General features: G+C 37.5%; 5 protein-coding genes across 6 annotated transcripts; 3 read left to right on the top strand and 2 right to left on the bottom strand.

The window, feature by feature from the left end:
* The first annotated feature begins 3,386 nt into the window (after positions 1-3,386).
* LOC108834123 (cytochrome P450 94B1) lies at positions 3,387-5,146 on the top strand. The gene has a single exon (XM_018607482.2). It carries the CDS (start codon positions 3,498-3,500, stop codon positions 5,019-5,021), a length of 1,524 nt encoding a protein of 507 aa, XP_018462984.1. The 5' UTR covers positions 3,387-3,497; the 3' UTR covers positions 5,022-5,146.
* Positions 5,147-7,115: 1,969 nt separating this feature from the next.
* On the bottom strand, positions 7,116-9,191 carry LOC108857413 (UPF0235 protein At5g63440). Of its 2 annotated transcripts, none has more exons than XM_018631398.2 (7): positions 8,995-9,191; positions 8,464-8,564; positions 8,233-8,386; positions 8,050-8,146; positions 7,863-7,951; positions 7,661-7,729; positions 7,116-7,446 (listed from the first exon to the last, which is right to left on the bottom strand). In XM_018631398.2, the coding sequence occupies exons 1-7, from the start codon at positions 9,007-9,009 to the stop codon at positions 7,387-7,389; spliced, it is 585 nt and encodes a 194-aa protein (XP_018486900.1). In that variant the 5' UTR covers positions 9,010-9,191; the 3' UTR covers positions 7,116-7,386. The 2 variants fall into 2 exon arrangements, with proteins under 2 accessions (XP_018486900.1, XP_018486899.1); XM_018631397.2 differs by having other exon boundaries at positions 8,464-8,578; positions 8,995-9,190.
* Positions 9,192-9,383: 192 nt separating this feature from the next.
* LOC108805295 (ribonuclease J) lies at positions 9,384-14,423 on the bottom strand. Its single transcript, XM_018577306.2, has 16 exons — positions 14,099-14,423; positions 13,607-13,838; positions 13,390-13,513; positions 13,245-13,301; positions 12,854-13,045; positions 12,685-12,762; positions 12,409-12,591; positions 12,175-12,255; positions 11,905-11,970; positions 11,735-11,827; positions 11,480-11,605; positions 11,218-11,331; positions 10,977-11,072; positions 10,815-10,912; positions 9,842-10,727; positions 9,384-9,731 (listed from the first exon to the last, which is right to left on the bottom strand). The coding sequence occupies exons 1-16, from the start codon at positions 14,295-14,297 to the stop codon at positions 9,636-9,638; spliced, it is 2,721 nt and encodes a 906-aa protein (XP_018432808.2). The 5' UTR covers positions 14,298-14,423; the 3' UTR covers positions 9,384-9,635.
* Positions 14,424-14,668: 245 nt separating this feature from the next.
* LOC108856969 (adenylate kinase 4) lies at positions 14,669-16,629 on the top strand. Its single transcript, XM_018630883.2, has 6 exons — positions 14,669-14,827; positions 15,427-15,572; positions 15,677-15,796; positions 15,880-16,047; positions 16,127-16,216; positions 16,299-16,629. The coding sequence occupies exons 1-6, from the start codon at positions 14,728-14,730 to the stop codon at positions 16,395-16,397; spliced, it is 723 nt and encodes a 240-aa protein (XP_018486385.1). The 5' UTR covers positions 14,669-14,727; the 3' UTR covers positions 16,398-16,629.
* Positions 16,630-16,768: 139 nt separating this feature from the next.
* LOC108861650 (O-fucosyltransferase 37) lies at positions 16,769-19,242 on the top strand. The gene is made up of 5 exons (XM_018635568.2): positions 16,769-17,610; positions 17,705-17,873; positions 17,958-18,331; positions 18,405-18,663; positions 18,738-19,242. The coding sequence occupies exons 1-5, from the start codon at positions 16,970-16,972 to the stop codon at positions 18,978-18,980; spliced, it is 1,686 nt and encodes a 561-aa protein (XP_018491070.1). The 5' UTR covers positions 16,769-16,969; the 3' UTR covers positions 18,981-19,242.
* The last annotated feature ends 4,033 nt before the right edge of the window (positions 19,243-23,275 follow it).

Raw genomic sequence — 23,275 nt, forward strand, 5'->3', positions numbered from 1 at the left:
TTTGGCTGAAGACTGAAGGAAGATAACAATTGTCTTCTTACTCAGTTGTTACTTTAATAAGTTATGTGTTTAGCATCTATGATAGAACAGCGTTTGATTAATCATTAAAGTTTGTTGTGACTCAAAACCATGAGCCTATTTGGACGGTGATAGTGACAAAAAGTGTGAGAACGAAAAATGGGAGAGAACGAAAGCAGTTTAGTTGTATTTTAGAAAATGGTAATTCTTGCTTTGGTGCTTGTCGTTCAGAAAGACAAATAATTGTCTGTCAAATCGAAGCAATAGGAGAGTGATCTTGGGAGATACATCTGGACAGTTTCGAATAAGTGAAATTAATGGACCCAATCCTCTAAGCGGCGCCGTTTTCTTGACACAACGTGAGTGGCTCACATGATCACATCTTCGGATCTACCTAGTTATCTGTTGGCTTTAGGTTTTCATATTTCACACACAATGTTACAAATAACTTCTGCTTTAACATTTGCACCCAAAAAAGTTTTTCTTATACTCATGCATGCACTTGTGATTCTTATTCTATAATACACGAATTCTATATATTTCCTTGCCATATACGTAAAAACTAATTGTGTAAATTTAAACACACAAGCTTGCAAAGAAGTGGAGACTAACTCAAAATTTTCAAACCACGAGAACCACGTGCACAAAAGTTATAATGAGTTCGATAGATAGTAGTCGCTAAAAGAGTATATTATTGTTTTCCTTCATCCAGTTAGATGCATTGCATTTATTTGTTTATACATTTCGGCTGAGGGATCTCATCAGTGTGTTCAATCTTATCCGACACATCTATGTTTATATATTGTGGGTACATAAAAAGTCGAACCAACTCTTTTGTCTAGTGTCTAAATAACAAAAGCATTGTACGTGACTGATCACAGTAGTTTTCGAGTTTAAATGTTTTTAAAGAGAGGGTTCTAGTATGGCTAAAATTATAAAAACGATTTTATGCTTTCCATTCCGAATCCGAATTTCGCTTAGACAAGAGAATCTCTTCTCATTAGAAAAACCAATTTAACTGTGGCCTCTCCGGTCTCTGATGGCACATATACCGTATAGATCTGTTCCACAATTTATTAAACAACTGTTTATTGCACATTACACGACGATTATATATTTGAATTCCACTGGTTCAACAAAAATCCCGGATCTACTAAGAATCAAAGTTCATTGTTTGACAAAACCAAAAGATCATTCATTTATGTCATTACGTGCTGGACTTTTAACAGATGGTTAGAATACTACTATGATTTGTATTAGATTAGGTTTATTAAGTTAAGAGAATCTAAACGAAGATCTATAGTATTGTTGCAGTTTGGTCAATTGATTTTATTAAGTTAACTGTTGTTTGTAAATATATGCAATATGTAAACACATTCAGTCCAATAAAACTTATTTTGGTGACATATATTAGAAACTAAACTGAAACTGGAGAGACCATGAAATTTGATATAGTTATAAGAGTATCTCCAACATCACTACATATTTCACTCTAAAATAAAGTTTATAGTAAAAATGTTATAATTTTTTTAAATGCTCTAGTTTCATTTCACTTTTTATGTTATAATGAAGTAAAAACAATATCACTAATAATATTTTTATTTTTTGTTCACTATTCTACTTTTCACTTCAATATTGAATATGATTGGAATAAAACAAAGAAAAAATGATTGGAATAAAACTAACTTCAATATGAAGTTATACCATTTTTTAAAAAAAGATTGAGTTTTAGGTTGAAGATGCAAAAAATTAGAAACTGCGGAAGTAAAACAAACTTAATTTTCTTGTTAATATAGTATAAGTATACTTGTTATAGTTTAATTTTAAAATTTATTTTACGTTAAATTTCCTTAATATTTTGAAGACACCGGATTATATTTTAATTATATCTATACTATTATTTATGAAGTGATTTTGCTTATGTGTCGGCTTCTCCATGATTTTAGGTATTTGATTTAAATTTTCCCTTTATGATATAATTAAAACGAAATTACATATTAATAATAGAATATTATTATATTTTTTAAATGATAATTCTCATATAGATATTTTATTGTTATCAAGAAAATCAAATGTTTATATTATAAAGTATTAAGACATAAAACAATTTATAAATAAATATGAATCAATCAAAAAGTAATTTTTTATGTGTCATATTTTTTATGATTTTAGGTTTTTTATTTATTATATAATTAAAATAATTCTATATTAATAATATTAGTTTATAAGTTATATTAGTTAATTGATTATAAACTAATATGATAAAATCATTGAAACATATTTTAAAAGTAAGATAATTCTTATATATATAATGTTGCTATGTGAAATTAATATTTTTTTATTATAAAACATTAAGGTATAAAAAATTTATAATTAAAAATTAATCAATCAAAAATATTTGTATAAAATATTTCTAATATATAAGTGCTTTTAAAAAAAAAATTGACAGTAATAAACATAAATTTAGGTATTTGACTTATTATATATTTAAAACGAATTTTATATTAATAATATTAGATTAAATTTATATTTCCTAATTGAGTATAAAATATGAAAAAAATATTTTTAAACAAATAAGATAATTCATATATTTATTTTTTTGTTACCTGGAAAATAATATTTTCTATTATAAAAGATTATGACATAGTATAATTTATAATTAAATATTAATCAATCAAAAAGTGATTTGTTTATGTGTCATATTTTTCATAATTTTAGGGATTTTTCTTATTATATTGTGAAAAAGAATTGTATATTAATAATATTAGATTATAAGTTATATTAACTAATTGATTATAAACTAATATGATAAAATCATCAAAATAAAACATACTTTAAAAACATAAATAATATAATTACATATATATATATTGTTTTTATCTGGAAATAATATTTTTTTATTATAAAAGATTAAGATACAGAACAATAAATACTTAAATATTAACCAATCAAAACTAATTGTATAAAATATTTTCTAAAACATTTATAATATATATGTGACTTTAAAAGTTTATCATAATAATAAATGTATATATATATATATATTTATGTTTGATTTAAATTTTTTTATTAAAGCATAAAAAATATTTATTATAATAATTTTAAAATTAATAAGACATAAACTAATAATTAGTTTTAAAAAGATTATTCCCGCATGTGCGGGAACAACACCTAGTTTATTTGTATTAGTTATCAGATATTATGTTGCTGAAGAAAATGATAATATATGATATTATTCATACTATATATAAAGACTTGAGCAAACCAAGAATAATATAAAGAAATGAATTATTATTTTTATTATGCTTTTTGGACTGATATGGTCGGAGCCACAACTTGTGTTCTGTTAACTTTTGTGTATATTGATTGTCACATATCCTCTTTCACACTCTCTCTATATATAGTTCCTACAGAGACCAGGAAACATACATCAAAAGCACTAACTCTAGTTACCAAAGAAGAAATAAAGAACTCCAAAAATGGTAATTCTCACTGCAGTTCTCGTCCTACTTCTTACCTTAGGCTTGATACTAACCTTCTCATGTTCAACAAAAGACCTAAAACCACAAACCAAACCAACGTCGTTTCCACTCATTGGCTCAATCCTCTCCTTCAACAAAAATCGCCACCGTCTTCTCCAGTGGTACACCGACCTCCTCCGTCTCTCTCCGACTCAAACCATCACCATTGATCTCCTCCTCAACCGCCGCACCATCATCACGGCCAACCCTGAAAACGTTGAGCACATTCTCAAAACAAACTTTTGTAACTTCCCTAAAGGCAAACCTTTCACCGACCTCCTCGGAGATTTACTTGGCGGTGGCATCTTTAACTCGGACGGCGAGCTATGGAGTTCGCAGCGGAAACTCGCCAGCCACGAGTTTACAATACGTTCTCTTAGGGAGTTCACTTTCGAAATCCTCCGCGAAGAAGTCGAAACCCGCCTCGTTCCGGTGCTTTCCTCCGCCGCTGCTGACTACGGCGGAGGAGGGGGAGGAGGAGGAAGGACGGTGGATTTTCAGGAGATCTTGAAACGTTTTGCTTTCGATGTAGTTTGCAAAGTTTCTTTAGGTTGGGATCCGGATTGTTTGGATTTGACCCGACCCGTTCCGGATCTCGTCGAGGCTTTCGACGTTGCTGCTGCGATCAGCGCTCGCCGCGCGACGGAGCCAGTTAACGCCGTGTGGAAGCTGAAGCGTTTGTTCAACGTGGGGAGCGAAAGGAGGCTCAGGGAAGCGATCAGGACCGTGCACGTGTCCGTCTCTAAGATCATCCGTGCCAAGAAGAAGTGTCTCGACATCGGTGGTGACGTTTCAGACAAGCAAGACCTCTTGTCGAGGTTTTTAGCCGCCGGCCACGACGAGGAATCCGTGAGAGATTCGGTGATCAGCTTTATCATGGCGGGAAGAGATACAACGTCGGCGGCGATGACGTGGCTCTTCTGGCTGTTGAGCGAAAACGATGACGTGGAGAAGAAGGTTCTTGAAGAAGTGAGAAACAAGGGATCTTTAGGGTTAGGGTTTGAGGATTTGAGAGAGATGAGTTACACGAAAGCTTGTCTCTGCGAAGCAATGAGGCTTTACCCACCAGTGGCGTGGGACTCAAAGCATGCAGCAAACGACGACGTTTTACCAGACGGGACACAAGTCAAGAGAGGAGACAAAGTTACTTATTTCCCTTACGGCATGGGAAGGATGGAGAAAGTGTGGGGTCAAGACTGGGACGAGTTTAAACCGAACCGATGGTTTGAAGCAGAACCAAATTACGGTACAAAACCGGCGTTGAAAAGCGTGAGCTCGTTCAAGTTCCCTGTCTTCCAAGCCGGACCAAGGGTTTGTATAGGGAAAGAAATGGCGTTTATGCAGATGAAATACGTTGTTGGTTCGGTTTTGAGTCGGTTTGAGATAATACCGGTTTGCAAGAAACCACCGGTATTTGTTCCTCTATTAACGGCTCACATGGCTGGTGGGTTAAAGGTGAAGATAAAGAGGAGAAAACATTAATTAGTGGATATCACTATTGAATTAATCAAGTCATGTCCTTATAAAAATATCTAAACGAATATGTAAAATGTGTGGTTTATAGATTTAAATCAAATCAAGATATGAATGTGTGATTCACAGTTTCACACAGGTTGATTGAGAATATAAAAAATAGATTAATCAACATTGTCGTCTTGTTGAAGTGGATGCAATATAGTAATCAGTTAGATAGACGTATGCGTATTTTTATGTTAAATAATTTGTGGAAGCATGTGAATGTATTTAGATAAAGAATGGGGCTGAAACAGTTCAGAATACTCTATCCATTATCAAATAGAAAGGACAAGTCACACAACTGTCATCGTTATGGGAGATATAATAAATCATTATTCTTCTCAGTCCTCACATCTAATCGTATAGCATAAAACAATGCAATGCGATATTGCAACAAAGGAGATACGAAACGATCTGGATTGGTTGCCAGAATGCCAAATCAAAAGAAAGAAATGGTTTTGGTTGTGATTGGAAAAGTCAGAAGAAAGTAAATAAAGAAGTGGAAATTAGCTAGCAACGACAGATGCTGTTGACCAAAAAGAGAAAAAAAAAACAGATGGTAACTTGGAAAGAGAAAGAAAACCAGAGTAAATACATTTCTTCTGTATAAACCAGAGTAAAAGTTAAGACTCTGTTTTTTCTCTTTTTATACAGTAAACTAGGTGTTTTCCTCCACCATGTGCAGTAAAAAAATTTAAAATATTTTCTAACAGACAAACATAAATTATATTTATTTTTTATTAATACTATAAATTTTCTTTTCTTATTAATTTAACTGAACATTAAAATTAAGATAAAAACAATTTTGTTTATTTTGAAATATATTTAAGAATGTGCATGTATATATTTAAAATTATAATCTTAGGTAGATTTTTCTATCTATTTATTTTAATTAAATATATTACATAAATATGTAAAATTTCATAATTGTCAAAAATTAAAAATTAAACTATATTTATAAAATCTGTAGACATATATATAAGAAACTAATGATTTTACGATTTAATTTGATTTTATGATTTAATTTTTATAATTTTCTAAAAATATTTATATATTTTTGAAATATTTTTAATTTAAATGAAATTTCAAAATTTGAAATGTCATAACTGAATATATTTATTTTAATGATGATTTATGAGTTATTACCATATTTTTAAAAAGTCCAAAAATATAAATCGACAATAAATGTAATACATGAGTTATTACCATATTTAAAAAGTTTACCAAAAATATAAATTAACATTAAATATAATTTTTCATGTCATATTAATCTATAAGACATATCAATTTTAGTAGCCATGCCATATTACTTTTGTGAAAATGATTGTAGAAGACATGTGGTAAAATCACTTCTCAAATATAATATAGGGGATGAAAATTTTATAATTCTCAAAATTAAAATTAAAAAATATTTATAAAACCTGTAGATATATATAAGAAACTAATGATTTTACGATTTAATTTGATTTTGTGATTTAATTTTTGTAATTTTCTAAAAATATGTATATATTTTTGAAATATTTTTAATTTAAATGATATTTTGAAATTTGAAATGTCATAATTGAATATATTTATTTTAATGATGATTTATGAGTTATTACCATATTTTTAAAAAGTCTAAAAATATAAATCGAAAATAAATGTAATATATGAGTTATTACCATATTTTAAAAAGTTTACCAAAAATATAAATTAACATTAAGTATAATTTTCCATGTCATATTATTTTTGTGAGAATGATTGTAGAGAAGACATGTGGCAAAAATTGTCCATGTCATATTAATTTATAAGACATGTCATCAATTTTAGTAGCCATGTCATATTATTTTTGTGAGAATGATTGTAGAGAAGACATGTGGCAAAATTACTTCTCAAATATAGTCTAGGGGATAGCTGAGTGTAGAGTAAACATTACTTGTAGTGTAAACATTTACTCTACTAATGCCATACAGGCGAGGCTTTTGATTTAAACTGATATACTTAGACATCAATGTAGGTCCTACATAAGGTTGTCTTTTTAGTAAGCAAGGTTGCACAAGTATTTAACCAAAAATTAAACAATGACAACTGTAAATGTGATTTTTAAATTCTAGTTCAAAAGACGACACTTTTGAATGTATTAGATACAGAGACTATAATAATGGGGGATCGTATAAAAAGAGTAGTGGTTTGGAAGCATGAAAACAGAGATATAAGAAAGCAATTTTGTCTATATCTTCCCAAGCAAAATATTAAAACTCTTTCGTCTCTGAGATAAACCAATTACAGGGTGATTGACTGATTGCAGAGTTCTCGGTTAATGTCTTTCACCAACATGCACGGACCTCAGAATTTATGGTACAACGGCCTCAAGAAGCTTCTCATACACCTGTCTGGCAGATAAATCCTCGACCTGGTGTATATAAAACCAAAAATTGGGTAATTTATTCAATGCGACAAACCATTCTTAGAGGACCTTGCGCCATTAGTAGAAAGACAAATCTTATTATCTAGAGCTAAAGAAAAACCACTAAGCTTTTCTACAGATGGAATCCTCATGAAGTATTCTCTACACAAACTGATGAGAAGGTTTTATAAGTTGAGAGAAACGAAGGATGTCAACGTACCACGAGGAGTTTCGATTTGCTATTCCAGCCTCTTTGGAGAGTCATCTGGCTCAACCTTAAACCAAGTACCTTAAAAAAGCAAAAACACATAGCTCGTGTTGCATTACTTAAGTAGAAGCCTAGTTCCAAAGTAAAGAACCTTTGTGATTAGAATAGAAAACAAATCTCTAAGAAGTGGTTAACGAAGGAATGTTTTTAATACCCTTCCCATGAATTCCAGAAGCTCGTTGTTAGCTTCCCCACGAGCTGCTGGTGCGGCAATAGTAACACGAACATCATCAGCGTTTACTCCTGCAGAGAGAGAGAGAGAGAGAGAGAAATAATGAGCATATCAAATTGCAAGAGTGTAGACGAACTCAGATATGGTGGTCATATGGTTATGTTTTTACTCGTGATTGCTGAACGTTGCGCACGGTCTTCCACTTCTATAGCAACCTGAACAAGTCCACCGTCGAGCTGTGAAATGCAGGGAGGTACCGGTGCATCCTGTATGTCCCCACACATAACATGTTTATCATCTATCGTTCGATTTAGCAATCGAAAACATCTAATAAGAAACCAACTGTTGTTACCTGCGGGTTAGTTTCTGCAGCAACAGCGCTAAGTGCACCATCAACAATGTAAACGAAGGAGGCTGTTTCCAGACTCTCTTCAGCGCGATAACAAACAAAAAGCTCACAACCAATACAGTTCATTCTAAACTGTCTCTCCAGTTTCCCTTCCCCGCTAGATGTTTACTCAAAAACATAAAAGAAAGAAACTTTTAGAACATTGTTGCATAAGATTAGCTGATAAAACCTTACCGTTTTAATAAAACTTTGCCTCCCTCGCTGACATTCAACCTAGCAAGGTGCTTCTTCTTGTCCAGCACACTGGATCTGTCGGTCTTCCTCTTCGGCATCTTCTGCAATTGAGTATCTTATAACAAATTCAATTTAGCATACAAACCATATAGAAGGATACCATACAAATACATTCCAATCAGCAAACACTCTTAATCCGCTTAGCTATTAACAACTTATTCGCTTTTTTTAACTGAAGATAACTCCTCAAGGACTAAACAAAACAACAATGAGCTGTCGGAAAGAAGGCCACAGAGATCGTTTCAAGCGTTAACACATTCAGTTCCTAAAACATACCTAGTGTCTGCTTGGATCTAAAAGTACTTTCATGTTAAACCTAAACATGAGCAAGAAGTGAATCTTTGAATCCTCACTCCCCACTCAATGTATCTGGAAACCCCCACTAACAGAGGCGAATTCAAAAGTGATTCACTCTAATTTCAGACAACTTAAACCCTAGAGAGAAGCTGTGTGAAAGTGGAGGGAACGAACCAGTGATGAGGACATGAGAACCACAGTGCTTGCAGTAGTAGACGAAGAGATCGGAGTCGGGTCCTTCCGGCGCCGCGTCCTCGCTCGAGTACGTATGCGTCGTTCTCTTCGGCATCTCTCGTCGAATCGAAGAAACTCTCTCTCTCTCTCTCTCTCTCTCTCTCTCTCTCTCTCTCTCTCTCTCCTCACTGTAATAACTTCTTCACGGTGGTGCACGGATCCGGCGGATTACGTAGCCCCAGGGGCAAAACCGTCATTCTATTTTGAGTTTGTTTAAAAATTCCGGTTCAGTCAATCCCGGTTTTCGATTAAAAATTATTGATTTGTGGTTCAACCGAATCCTTTTATCGTAGCTGGGCATGTAACAGCGTAGAATCGAATAATCAGAATTCGGAAACAACAAAATCCGGTTTATTCATCTGTTCTAAACCGAGCAAAAATCAAACCAACCAAACCAACACAAGTGAGTCTAAACGACTAAACATTTGACACAAGGCCTTCTTTCTTCCTTGGCATTTTAATCCTGCTTTTAATGGCTTCTACAGACAAAAAAAGATCATCCTTACATGTTACATAACATAATGAATGTCTCTGTTCGATTTAATAATTTGGAGATGATTTTCTTCGCCAGATAAATCACATTACTTAGGCGCAGGTGTGTCTAACTCAGACAAAATGTTGTTCATGTCCTCATAATGTGACCAGCTCGTCTTGCTCCTTTCATCAGCTTTACACTCCTGCCAAAAAAAATCATAAGTACAACAATCTGTCACACGCATCTACATGTACACGAAGCTTTAAAACCAACAGCTACGGATTCATATGCACTTGGTTAAAGAGGACGAACCTCGTATTTCTGAATAAGAGACGCCCACAGAGACTTGCACTGTCCCGGGCTTCTGTTGATTCCTTCAGCTGATAGATTTGAAGAGATCTCTTCCCACAAAGCCATTCTACCTTTCACCACTTGGAACCTGCTGTGCAACTCTCCACGCATTCTGATTACCTTCTTTACTTCCTCAGGTTTCCATTTGTTCCTCCTCACACGTTTTGTTGTCGACTTCGTTTGAGAATCGGATGTATCACCCTCCTCCTCCTCCTCTTCTCTCCTGCTTTCGCTATCCTCTGTTTTAGTCTCTGCATCAGTTAACCTATCCACTTTTTTGGTTTCACCAGGAGAAGATGGTGATGATGGATTGATGAATGAGTTCCAAAAATCATCTGATTCTTCTGAAGAACTCCGAACAGGCACATCTTCAGCACCTTCCGTGTATGATGATGACGAAGCCGTTTCTTCCTCACCTAGTAGTCCTACACTACTATCAATTATCTCACCAGCTTCTTCTTGCGAAGGTGCTTTCTTGGTTCGGTTTCTTTTGTAGTTTCCTTCCACAACTTTCCTCAAAGCTGCAACTCCAGAGCCAAGATTTGGATCACCGGACATCCTCGCGCTGACCTCATCAGCCCGGACCGCCATGGGGTTCTCCATGGCTATGGCAATGACTTCGGGCCTTTTACCACTGTACTTCCTCACGATCTTCCTCAGGACCTCGGAGACTGTTCTCTCCATGTGAGACAAGGGACAGTTCACAGGACAACTTGATAGAGCAGCATGTGCCGCCTTGTGAAGTGCATCTAATAGTCTTCCTTTGTCAAGCCACATACATCGCGTTGTGATTCTTATCTTCCCTTTCAAAGTGTTCTCTGAGACGCCAGGGCGCATGATTTCCATGCTGTGTTATTAAAAAAAAAAGGGTTATATAGATAATTCATTGGGTAGCATCAAAGTTTTTACCAAAGATGTTATAGTTCGGACATACCTCAGAACTATAATGCCATCCGATGAAATTCTGAGTCTCTCATCGATACAGAGTTCACTTGCTGTGCCAAATGCTTTATCACCATCACTATACATTAACTGCAGCAAGGCTAGGTTTATTAAGTATCCACATAAGCATAGACAGATAGATAATAAAACCAACCTGCAAGTTCTCCCTCCCAAGAGAGCTAAATCCATTGGACAAAACCCTTCTGTTTCTCAAGTGAGAAACTCCAAGCATCTCTCCATTCTTTATTACCTGAAGTTGGAGAAAGTAAAGGTAAAAACAAAAAACATGTGAAAACCTTCAGAGGTATGGGGTGTTGATATTTCTTTTTAACGATATGTTGAATCCTATCTATCTACCATTGATTGATTCCATAGACCTTTGGTGAGTGACTTACAGTAGTGTGACGAATCCCAGTAGACTTCCCGAGCAACTCATGCTCCTTGAGAAACAAAAGTTCTCCATGTATGGGTAGAAAATGCTGTGGTTTCACTATTTTAAGAACCTCTTCCTTCAAAAAAACAAGTAGAATTCAAAACCAATCATCAGGAAACAACAAGACTTCCCTAAAGTTGTGGAAGTGAAAGAAAAAGAAAGACAAAGCAGGCAACAAAACTTGAATGTATCAAAACAGAATCTTAAAAGAAGCAGCAACTTACCAACTCTCCACGGTAGGCATGACCAGATGTGTGCAGCATTTCGTTTTTACCCATGACAATTTTGGGCCCTATATCTGCTAACCGATTCATCATCTTCATCACTCGTGATTCATTGCCTGGGATTACCTTTAGTAAAAACATTATTACCGAAAATAGATATCAGCAGCGATCCTATTTCTCCACATCTTATTAAGATGCTTCTTTAGCATATTATGTATGTACACTTTTTTTTTCCATATAACATCTCTCTAATACCTTGGCTGAGTAAAGAATAATGTCCTCCTTGGTGAGTTTGAACGCGTGACTACTTCCATATGATGCAAGATTCAGGGCAGCGCGTGGCTCTGCCTGTTCGGAGTTCAAACAAGGGTAACAGGTTAGTCCAGTTCGAACCACCTCTCTCCCATTTAACGAAATCAACTTACTTGTGATCCAGTCGTGACAATCAGTAAGTCCTTAGGAGAATACGCTTCAATATCTTCCACTTTCACCTGCGAAGTTGTTTTTACAAGGATGAAAGATACACTGAAAATTAGAGAGAGTTTGTTATAATCATCAAAACTCACAAATGTCAGGTGTTGGCCGTTTGTATTTTAAAAACAAACTTTATGCATCATTAATGACTAGTGCACGTAACTATCACTTCAAATGAATCATACAAAGAAACAATATAAGAGAGAGAGGACTTATTATACCAAACTTGACGGATCAATTGGAGCCTTTCCATCCTTCCAAGCTGCTTCTAGATATGTCCTCAAAGACATGCCAACAAAGACCTAGATGAAATAGAACAAAACACACAAATGAATTATTTGTGTAATTTTAACTACGGAAATGAAACTTGTTGCTGCCCAATTTGAGGAAAAAAATTGACCACATGACATAGAAATGTGGGAGAAGTTCAAAACATGAGAAACAATAATACATACCAACTTTCTACCAGTTAAATCAGCAGCAGCCTTAATACTTCCCAAACGGTGTATGTTGGAGGCAAACTGAGTTGTGATAACTCTTCCCTTGGCCGCCATTACATTCCTTACCAAAGCATCTGCTACCACTTTTTCACTTGTTGTCCTTCCCGGTGACAATACATTTGTTGAGTCACTCATCATCTGTGTAATTAACACATTATCACCTAACGTAGTCAGTATAACAATGCTTATCAACATATATAACAAGAGTATGACTCTGCACATAATCCTTACCAACGTGACTCCTTCCTTTGAGAGTTCTTCTAAAGCTTCACGATCGAAGACTTTTCCATCCAGTGGTGCTTCATCAATCTGTTATATTAATCAGATTATCTCGCTGCAGCTTGATGACTATACAAAGAGAGACACGAAAGAGTTTATGAAGGGGGGTTGTTACTCTTACCTTCCAGTCTCCGGTGTGAAGAATATTACCATCAGCGCAACGGAGGACCAAACCACTACAATCAGGAATAGAGTGAGTAACTGTAATGGGTTCTACTTCAAATGGTCCAGCCATAAATCTCCTTCGAGTATTAAATGTCTTGAGTCTAGACTGGACGAAGATCCCGTGCTCCTTTAAGCGCTTCTTTATAAGCTATTGCATAGACAAAAAAATCACATCCGTGAGATAAATTGCAAAGAGAAGATTAGGCATGAAATGACCTAGGAAACTAACTTCTTAAGCATGAAAATTCTGATGGATAAAACTATAAATCTAAGCTTAGTAGCTGTTAAAAACTAAAAGACAAACTGATAGAGCAAATGAAATATCAAAGAGCAAGATGTATATCAACCTCCATGGTGAAGGATGATGCGAATATTGGTGTATTAGAGTCCAAAGCTGGGATAACCTGCTCACGCAAAAGAATGGTCAGGGACATGAACTGCATTATGTATACCCATATAGCCTTTTAGAAGAGTGGAAGAAGACATTATTACCCAAGGCAAGGCACCAATGTGATCTTCATGACCATGAGTTATAACAACAGCTTCAATTTTGTGTTTCCATCGTCTGATAAATCCTGTGTCTGGCATAATTTTCTGGACACCAGGGTCATCATAACTGTAATAAAATCCCATATAGAATGTCAACACCACCACAGACTTTAAAAAAATATTAACAAAGATATAATAACAAATCTGCAACAAGACTTACTCAGGGAACATAATACCAGCGTCGATTAAAATGTAACGATCATAGTTGCCAACAAGCATACAGTTCATCCCAATCTCACCCAGGCCACCAATGGGAAGAACACGGAGCGGAGGTCCATCGGTTCCTTCATAAAACTGTTCCATTTTACGTTTTACAGAGTCCTCCATGCTTTTCCCAGCTCCTTCTAGTCGACCAGATCTTCTGCGAGGTGTCTTAGAGGACGAAGATGTACCTGAAAACGAACATTACACAAAGATCCGACAAGCAGAGTCAATATAATATCACAGCGAGTAACACTTACTATCAAAGAACTTATAAACACAATAAAAGTCAAATATTCTAGATAAAACTATCAATACAGTCCGAGTAAGAATCTCCAACGAAAATCAAATCTTCAAAAAAAAAAAATTCAACCTTTTTTGTACCAATTGAAAATACTACAAAACCCATTATCAAAAAAAATAAAAAAATAGAGAGGAAAAGACGAGAGACCAGAAGAAGCAGGAGGAGAAGTGACGGAGCACGACACGGTAGGCCTAGCTCGAGAGCTTTGTCGGAAGGTGAAAGTGTAAGGAGAAAGCGAAAGAGCACTGAAAGCAGCCATTTTGGAGGGAGAAGTAGGAACTGGTCTGCGAGCATCGAAGTAGATAGAGGAAGAAGGGTAACCTTGCAAAGAGGCAGCAGGTTTCATTACAGTGTAATAACAAAAACAAAAGAAACCCTAAGATGGAGAGATAAGGGGTTTAAGGATGGGCGATTAGGGGAAGCGGGAAATGGAGAGAGAAAAGTATCTCTGTGACTGTAAACTATCTTTCTTTCTTTCTTATCTGATGGAGACGAATACACAAAATCCGGTTCTTTCTTAACCGGATCTTAATTAGGGTTTTATTATCACTAAACCATTCGCCCACCCCCACAAATATTATTTTGGTGGGCCGTTAATTGGGCTAAGTGAGTGTACAGTCACAGTCATGAGTCATCCACGAGACCAGGAGCCCCGACCCGAATCCAGAAAACCCGAGTGCGGTTTACTGTGGGCTTATATCCTTTTGACTAAACGAGGGCAAAAAAAAAACCTTTGCAGTGAAACGAAGACTTTGAAGCAACACAGCAGCGAAACCATGGCGGATTTGGAAGATGTTCAAACTGTGGATCTCATGTCCGAGCTCCTCCGCCGCCTCAAATGTGCACAAAAGCCTGACAAACGTCTCATCTTCATTGGTACGTCTTCAATCGCTTATCTCGGCAAACGACTAAATCTAATTCGTTGGATCCGGAACTTGTATCGTTCAATTGATTGTTTTTTTTCTGGTGAATTTTAACTGTATTGATGGAGAAAGTTAAAAACTTTTTACGAAGGGTAACTTTTAGATCTGAGAGAATGTTTCAGTGAGCTTGAACAAGTTCGTCTTTCGCGATATCGGAATCATGAAATTAAAAAAAAAAAATCTGCGAGTGATGTTACACTAAGTTTCTTCTCAATTGGTTCTGTTTGTTTGTTTTTCTGACACGAGAGACATTGTAGATCTAAGTTTCACTGTTTTGTCTAGTATTGTCAGATACTATGTTACTGTAATGTTAATACTGATATATTTTTGTGTATTTCGAAAGTGTGAATAAGTTGTCTCAGACGTTGTAGATCTAAAATTTCATTATTTGGTTGTGTCACATAAGTTTCTAGACCAGGGCAAATATATTTGGTAAAATTCAGGTTGTGTTTAGAAGGTGTGAATAAGTTGTCTCTTTTGCTATGAGAATCAAGGTGAGGTGTGATTTCGTGGATGGAGTGTTGAGAATACTTTGTTTTGTGTGAATTGCAGGACCTCCAGGGTCAGGGAAAGGTACACAATCTCCAATAGTGAAGGATGAGTATTGCTTGTGTCATTTATCCACTGGCGACATGTTGAGAGCTGCTGTTGCTTCTAAGACCCCTCTTGGTCTCAAGGCCAAAGAAGCTATGGACAAGGTCACCTCTTTTTTTTTCTTTCCTTCTTTGAGAGACATCTCCTTTCCTCATTGTTTCCATTGTTTTTGTTGATTTGATTATCGTCTTTTGTGATCTTTTTACAGGGAGCGCTTGTCACTGATGAGTTGGTTGTTGGTATAATTGATGAAGCCATGAACAAGCCAAAATGCCAGAAAGGTTTCATCCTTGATGGGTTTCCCAGGACTGTTGCTCAGGCAGAGAAGGTTGCTTGCTGTTCTATATAAACAATTTCTTCTGTCTCTCTTTTTGTTTGTTCTTATGGTTGTTTTTTGGAGTTTGTTTGCAGCTAGATGAGATGCTTAAGAAGCGTGGAACTGGAATCGACAAAGTTCTCAACTTTGCCATTGATGACTCAGTCCTGGAGGAAAGAATAACCGGGAGATGGATCCACCCATCGAGTGGCAGGAGTTACCACACCAAGTTCGCACCTCCCAAGACCCCTGGAGTTGATGATGTAAGACTCTTAATGATTCTGTTTATTCAAGTTCCCTCCAAAACATCTGTTGACTAACTGATGATTGTCTCTATTGAAGATCACCGGAGAGCCTCTGATCCAACGCAAAGATGATAATGCTGAGGTTCTAAGGTCGAGGCTTGCTGCTTTCCACAGTCAAACTGAACCGGTATTGATTCCTTTTTCACATTACTTCTCTAGGCTCTGTTTGCCCCAACCTTCTCATGTTAACGTTCTTTCATTGCTGACAGGTGATTGACTATTACGCAAAGAAGTCTGTTCTTACAAACATCCACGCCGAGAAGCCTCCCAAAGAAGTGACATCAGAGGTTCAAAAAGCATTGTCGTGATGGTGAAGGCTCAAGCAGTCATCTCCTCTGGTTAGAATCCATTCTTTTTCCTTCCTACAAGAGAGAGACAATCATCTATATATCAACTCATCTGCGGAATGACAGTTTTTTTCTTAGTCTTTTTTTTTTTTAAAAAAACATCGGCAAAAATAATTGATACTTTGGATCGAAACGATCTTGAATATTCTATGTTGTCTCCTGTCTTACACAGGAGTTCTTTTCTGCAGTCTCATTACATTCCTCTTCCTCTTTGATTAACAACAACTCTGATAGAATACCGGTCAAGTACTAACCAAAATGATAACCGGTCGTAACTTGAGATTCTCCAGTTTTCAAAACTCATAATTCAAGTTCGACTCTGAAACATCATAATCACCGAATCGGTACTTGATCATGGCTAATTTAGCGCCTAAACAAAATTAAGGTCTAAAATTGTAACAAGCTATAAATACAGAGGAGCGATTTGCAATATCAGTTGGTTATAATCTCTGTAACAGAATTAACGACTCTCTCTCTCCTTCTTCTAAACTCTTTTCTTTCCGCAGAGAGAAGAAACTTTTGAAAGAGCTTCAATGGCGAAAACGCTGCGAACAATCAAGAACCCTTTCTTCACTCCGCATCCACCATCTCCATTCCTCCACTTCTCCCTCCTCTTCTTCTCTCCCCCTAAGAGATCAACCAGCCCTCGATACCTCAACCACCACCATAGTAACAACCACCTAACTCGATGCACGCCTCAGCAAGTCTTCCTCCTCCTCATCTCACTCTCCCTCGTCTTCTCCGGGATCTCGTTCCTCGCATCCTCTTCAGGCACTTGCCTCTCCGCGACTTCACCGTCTTCCCCGCTCGGTTTCTTTATCTCAGACGACCCTCGCCGTCTCCTAACTTCCCTCGCCGCCGTCTCGGTCCCTTCCACGCTGCTTCCTTTGCCGGCGAGAGGAGGACGCTCGGGGAACATGACGGAGGAGGAGAGCGAGTTCTGGAAACAGCCTGACGGCGAAGGGTACGAGCCGTGTTTGGAGTTCAGTTTGACTTACAGGAAGAAAGCTGCGAGAGTCTCTAGAGAGAGGAAACGTTTCCTCGTCGTTGTTGTCTCCGGTGGACTCAACCAGCAACGTAATCAGATCGTTGACGCTGTTGTCATCGCCACGATTCTTGAAGCTGCTCTCGTTGTTCCTGTTTTGCAGGTGAACCGAGTTTGGGGTGACGAAAGGTATTTAATTAATAAAAAACAAAGTTAACTTGTGAGTCAAGGTATCTTCTAGGGTTTTAGTGATCTTTTTTTGTTTTGTGTGGTTTCTTCTCAGTGAGTTCTCAGACGTGTTCGACGTGGAGCATTTCAAGAAAACGCTTAGATCAGACGTGCGTGTTGTTTCTTCTCTACCGTCGACGCATCTGATGTCTAGACAGACTATAGAGAATCAGATTCCGTGGGATGTTTCTCCCGTTTGGATCCGTGCTAAGTTCTTCAAACAGGTGTGATGACTGATGATGACTTTCTGCTGCTTACTTTCTCTGATTTGATTTGGTTTTGATCATGTTTATGTTGTATAAATGCAGTTGAACGAGGAAGGGCTTTTGGTGTTGAAAGGGTTAGACTCAAGGCTAGCTAAGAATCTCCCTCCGGATCTGCAGAAACTCAGATGCAAAGTTGCTTTCCATGCACTGAGATTCACTCCACCGATTGAGAATCTCGGGAACAAACTCGCGAGAAGGATGTGGATTGAAGGTCCGTACATAGCTCTCCACTTGAGGCTAGAGAAAGATGTGTGGGTAAGAACCGGTTGTCTCACCGGTTTAGGCTCAGAGTTCGATCGAATCATAGCGGAAACAAGAATGTCTCAGCCTAGGTACCTCACTGGTAGACTCAACTTGACGTATACAGAGCGTAGGCTTGCTGGCTTGTGTCCTCTCAATGCATATGAGATTGCAAGGTAACTTACTAAAAGAAGAAATTTAAAAGAAGAAAGTTAACCCTAAAGCTGGAGTCTTTTCTTGGTTTTCAAGGTTGCTGAAGGCATTAGGAGCACCGAGGAATGCATCGATATATGTGGCAGGAGGTGAGCCGTTTGGTGGGTCACGAGCGATGGAGCCACTCGCTAAAGAGTTTCCTAATTTGGTGACAAAGGAGACATTAGCTCATAAAGGAGAGCTGTTGCCTTACACCAATAGATCTACAGCTTTGGCTGCTATTGACTACATTGTTTCGCTTAGCAGCGATGTTTTTCTTCCTTCACATGGTGGAAACATGGCCAAAGCTATGCAGGTAAATAGACTAATACGTGTCCCTTATGTAGACTCCCGATTGAATCATGCAATAACCTCTTTTGATCTTTTCAGGGAAACAGAGCTTATGTAGGGCACAGGAAGTTTATAATGCCTAACAAGAGAGCGATGCTTCCTTTAATGGAGAATCCTTCTGTTTCGGATTCTGAGCTAAGTCGTGTGGCTAGGAAGCTTCACGGTAAGTCTCAAGGTCATCCTGAGTCACGGAGAGGGCGGAGAGATCGTGACGTGGTGGCTTATCCCGTGCCGGAGTGTATGTGCCGTCATGGGAAACACAGGTCTATAGGTTTCTTCTAGAACAGGTTTTTCTTGCTTCTCTACGCAGGGCTTCTTGTAGCCCAGATTACTTGCGTCTGAAGGCAACACCTGCCACAGACATGTCCAGCTGTATCCAATCGTTGTAAAACATGTGTACATGTTCTCCAGTGTAAAAATGTGCAGAACTGTTTTTTGGTCGTCGTAGAAAATTACATTCATTCATTGTTCATCTGTGACTAATGGAGTGAGACGGCATATATTTTATATTTTTGCCATAATGAAGTTTTATCTTTCACATAAACGACTAAAGAGTGTGTATTAGTCAAAAAAGAGTGTGTTGAGAAAAAAAAAACCTACTAAAGAGTGTATAATTATATTTCAACATACACAAATAATTTTAATAATATTTTCCGAGTTGGTAAAAATAGCATTGGTGAAATCACATGAACAACATACTTTTGCAAAATATATAGAAAGTTTCAAAGATTAAGAAAAATTCAACAAGTTCGTTTCACACATGTTATGTGATTCACCCCGTTCACACTGAAAAAATGTCGCATAGTTAACATAATCTATTTGAAATATTATTTCTTTTGGTCAGCACCACCAAAAATTACACAACTACCAAATGTCGATTTGCAGGCCACTGTTTATATATGTATTTCTTTTGGTCAGCATCACATAATTAATATTTGAAATAGTATAAAACTTTAGTTGAAGCTGTATTACATATAGAATTAATTCTCACTCGGAATATAAAACATTTTTTTGAAACTGAATATAAAGCATTTAAAAATAGTACATACTCGAATATTTATAAAATAAGATCTCTTACAGTGAAAGTAGCAAGTTATGCTGAAATTACATTGATACTATCAATCGACACAGATTTAGAATAACATATGAAAGGTGAACTGTTTTCAGAGTAAATTGTTATCTAAAGAATGACGACAAAATAGGAAGGAATAAACTAAAGAGTGCGCGGTAGACATGGCTCCTCCTTTCCATAAATGTACAAGTGTCACAGACAAAACGACCAGTTTCAACATCCTTATTGGGACATCAGACATTAGCTTTTTTTACTTTACTGACTGTCACAAACAAATGCACACATACGTGTCACAAATTCATTTAGCCAACATCACCAGTTAGGGTTCTTGAGCATGGCTTTGTGGTGATTCGGTCCAACCTTTTTCTCTGTGTCGTCGAGCTCTCTTTACATATGCACACATCTTTCTTGAGTTGTTGAATTCTGATTGGCGGAATGTGCTTGAAATATTCTTGTTTTGCTGATAGGATTTAGTACTTGTCTTAATTTTATAAAACAATATGTGGGCAGGAATAATATATAACTGAAACGATAAAATATTTATATTATATAAAACACACAAACTCTTACGTGAGTGTATACAAATTTATATAAAATCCACAAAAGAAAAAAAAAGTTATGTAATTTGGTGTGTTTGTGTGTAGTTTATTCCTTTTATCTTTTAATTAATAAATTAAAGCAATAATTTTGATATTGAGATTTTAAAGAAAAAAAAACTATAAGTATTAACGTAGCTTAAGATTTTGTTTTTTTTTTTTGGTGTAAATGTTAAGATTTATACCAGTTTTCTGAGTTTACATTATTGTGGAAACCACTTATTACATTACAATGCAAAATAAACTACTTAAGGAGGAAAAGAAGACATAACCGAGAAAAAGAGTTGCAACAAAGAAAAAGAGTCTTCAGCACGGGGAGGTAGGGAGAGGAGACGATCTCTCACTGATCGATCAACTCTAGCAATGACCGCAGCTTCGGATGATGATACTTGCCTGAAGATACGGCTGTTCCTCTCACGCCACAAATTGTAAACAATCACCTGCAGCAAGAGTTTTAGGACTGAACTGGTACCCTTATAAGACACAAAGCGCTGCTGTTCCAGTAGAGAGAGCAGCGAAGTGAAGGAATCAGGTATTGTGGGAAGCATCCAGCCAGTGAAATGAGCCCACACCGCTTTAGCAAACCCGCATGCGAAGAATAGGTGCTCGTGATTTTCCATACCAGTAGTGCACAAAGCGCATGAAGACGGTACATTCATCCCCCAAGACACGAGTCTGTCTCGAGTTGGCAGCCTTGATTGAACAGATAACCAAGTAACAAAGGTGCATCTAGGTACTTCCTCCTTAAACCAGACAAGATTAGACCACGGTACTGTAGGAGACGTCTCCCTAATGTAATTCCAAGTCCCTTTAGAGGAGAACTTAGGTAGATAGGAGCAAGGACCATTCCTCCAAAGGAACTTGTCACTCCCACGCGTATCAGAAGGAACATCCATGGTAGAGAGAACAATCTGGAGTGTTACTGCCTCATCAGACCTGGCATGTGGCAAAAACCAAGCTCCATTCCGAACTGCGTTGCAGACCGTAGAATCGATATGAACCTGTAGCTCTCTTGGTCCCCTCCGTCCAAACACGTTAATTAACGGCCCTAGGTCCGTCCACCAATCATACCAAAAACTCACTGCTCTCCCATCTCCAATATTACATCTCAGCAAATCAGAGATCAGTGGCCTTACCTTGAGCATCCTCTTAACTGTAGGGGAGTATCTGCTGGAGTCATTGGCAGTCCAGAAAGTGTGATCAACAAACACATTACTCCTAAGCCATGCTACCCAAATTGAGCCTGATTCAGAGAAAAAACTCCACACTCTTTTCAACTCAAAAACTGCTTGAAATTCTTCCAATTTCCTAATTCCAAGTCCCCCTTCCTGCTTTGGCTTACAAATATTTTCCCAGGACACTCTAGCACCAGAGGCTGAGGTAGTCTTGTTGTTCCATAAAAAAGATGCACACAGCGAGTCCACCTTATTGTAGAACCTCTTCGGGAGAGAGAACACCGAACTCCAGAAGTTAACCATACCATAGATCACTGATGCTACAAGCATAATCTTACCAGCAAAAGATAGTGTCTTAACAGTCCACGAGTTGAGCTTTGACGTTATGCGCTCAAGGAACGGTTGCAGCGTAGCATAGCTAATCTTCTTCGGGCTAAGGGGCAGACCAAGATAGCGCGTAGGAAAAGTCCCTCTTTTAAAACCTGAGATGTCGCTTATGACTGCTGATTCAATCTCCGAGAACCCTCCAAAGAAAATTTCTGATTTAGCAGCGTTCATATCAAGCCCCGACCAATCCTTGAAACCTGTCATCACATCCTTGACACCCGAGATTGAGTGCCTAGATCCATCAGAGAACACGAGGAGATCATCCGCAAACAAGAGGTGTGTGATTCTGGGCGTGGAGCATGAAGGATGTAGCCTTATGTGTCCCAAGTCCACGGCCCTCTCCAGGAGCTTTGAAAGCACTTCCATCACCATTATAAAGAGATAAGGAGATATTGCATCTCCTTGCCTAAGACCTTTCTTACCTGGGAAGAAGCCAGCAAGCTCACCATTGATTGCAATAGAGAACCTTGGGGAAGTGATACACTCCCGTATCCAAGTCACGAAGATAGGAGGAAAGTTTTGGGCTTCCAGTATCTTGATGACAAAGTCCCAACAGACAGTATCAAAGGCCTTACGGATATCAATTTTCAGCATACTACTTCGAGCACAGTTTGGCGCCTCATACTTCCTGATCAGCTCTGATGCAAGTAGTACATTTTCACCCAAGCTGCGCCCTTTTAGGAAGGCTGACTGACATCGGCTGATAGATGATCGGAGGATAGGTTTCAGCCTGTTTGCAATTATCTTCGTAATCACCTTGTAGATAATATTGCAACAGCTGATAGGCCGGTAATCAGTTAACTTACATGCTGCCGGAGTTTTCGGAATAAGAGCAATGGCAGTTGTGTTCAGATCTTTTAAGAGACGACCATTCCGAAAGAACTCTGCAATGGCAGCAACCACATCATTTCCCACCGTATCCCAAGAAGCCCGTAGAAATTCCACCGAGTATCCATCTGGCCCAGGGCTTTTATTGAGAGGCATGGAGAAAAGGGTTCCTTTAATCTCTGCTTCAAGGACATCTCTTTTCAGATAAGCTTGCTGGAGATCAGAACATCTGAAGGTCAGAAGATCCCTGAGCCCATCTACAGAAGCCGGGGAGGATGGGAGGTCTGTCTGGCCCAATATGTTGTGGAAATAAGATGAGGAGTGCGCCTTTATATCCTCAATACCTCCCAAGAATTGATCAGACTCATCAATTAGGTAATGAATATGGTTTGCAGCATTTCTCTGAGCAACGGTTTTATGATAGAAAACCGTGTTCCTATCTCCCACATCTGCCCACCGCACCCTGGATCTCTGTCTATAAAATTTTTGTTCCGCAGTTAAGAGCATATTCAGCTTGGC

This window comes from Raphanus sativus, chromosome 5 (genome assembly GCF_000801105.2).
Source record: "Raphanus sativus cultivar WK10039 chromosome 5, ASM80110v3, whole genome shotgun sequence".
Taxonomy (NCBI): Eukaryota; Viridiplantae; Streptophyta; class Magnoliopsida; order Brassicales; family Brassicaceae; genus Raphanus; species Raphanus sativus.

Bases quoted from the DNA above. Each gene is read 5' to 3' on its own strand.
- LOC108834123 (XM_018607482.2), top strand. From the start codon at position 3,498: ATGGTAATTCTCACTGCAGTTCTCGTCCTACTTCTTACCTTAGGCTTG.
- LOC108857413 (XM_018631397.2), bottom strand. From the start codon at position 9,109: ATGCCGAAGAGAACGACGCATACGTACTCGAGCGAGGACGCGGCGCCG. The intron at 8,387-8,463 runs GTAAGGTTTTAT...GTAAACATCTAG, and splicing joins GGCAAAGTTTTATTAAAACG to CGGGGAAGGGAAACTGGAGA. The intron at 7,730-7,862 runs GTATTAAAAACA...TGCTTTTTTAAG, and splicing joins TTCTGGAATTCATGGGAAGG to GTACTTGGTTTAAGGTTGAG.
- LOC108805295 (XM_018577306.2), bottom strand. From the start codon at position 14,297: ATGAAACCTGCTGCCTCTTTGCAAGGTTACCCTTCTTCCTCTATCTAC. The intron at 13,302-13,389 runs GTAATAATGTCT...TTGCGTGAGCAG, and splicing joins ACATTGGTGCCTTGCCTTGG to GTTATCCCAGCTTTGGACTC. The intron at 11,606-11,734 runs GTATTAGAGAGA...TTTTTACTAAAG, and splicing joins TTATTCTTTACTCAGCCAAG to GTAATCCCAGGCAATGAATC.
- LOC108856969 (XM_018630883.2), top strand. From the start codon at position 14,728: ATGGCGGATTTGGAAGATGTTCAAACTGTGGATCTCATGTCCGAGCTC. The intron at 14,828-15,426 runs GTACGTCTTCAA...TGTGAATTGCAG, and splicing joins CAAACGTCTCATCTTCATTG to GACCTCCAGGGTCAGGGAAA. The intron at 15,573-15,676 runs GTCACCTCTTTT...ATCTTTTTACAG, and splicing joins CCAAAGAAGCTATGGACAAG to GGAGCGCTTGTCACTGATGA.
- LOC108861650 (XM_018635568.2), top strand. From the start codon at position 16,970: ATGGCGAAAACGCTGCGAACAATCAAGAACCCTTTCTTCACTCCGCAT. The intron at 17,874-17,957 runs GTGTGATGACTG...GTATAAATGCAG, and splicing joins GTGCTAAGTTCTTCAAACAG to TTGAACGAGGAAGGGCTTTT. The intron at 18,664-18,737 runs GTAAATAGACTA...TGATCTTTTCAG, and splicing joins ACATGGCCAAAGCTATGCAG to GGAAACAGAGCTTATGTAGG.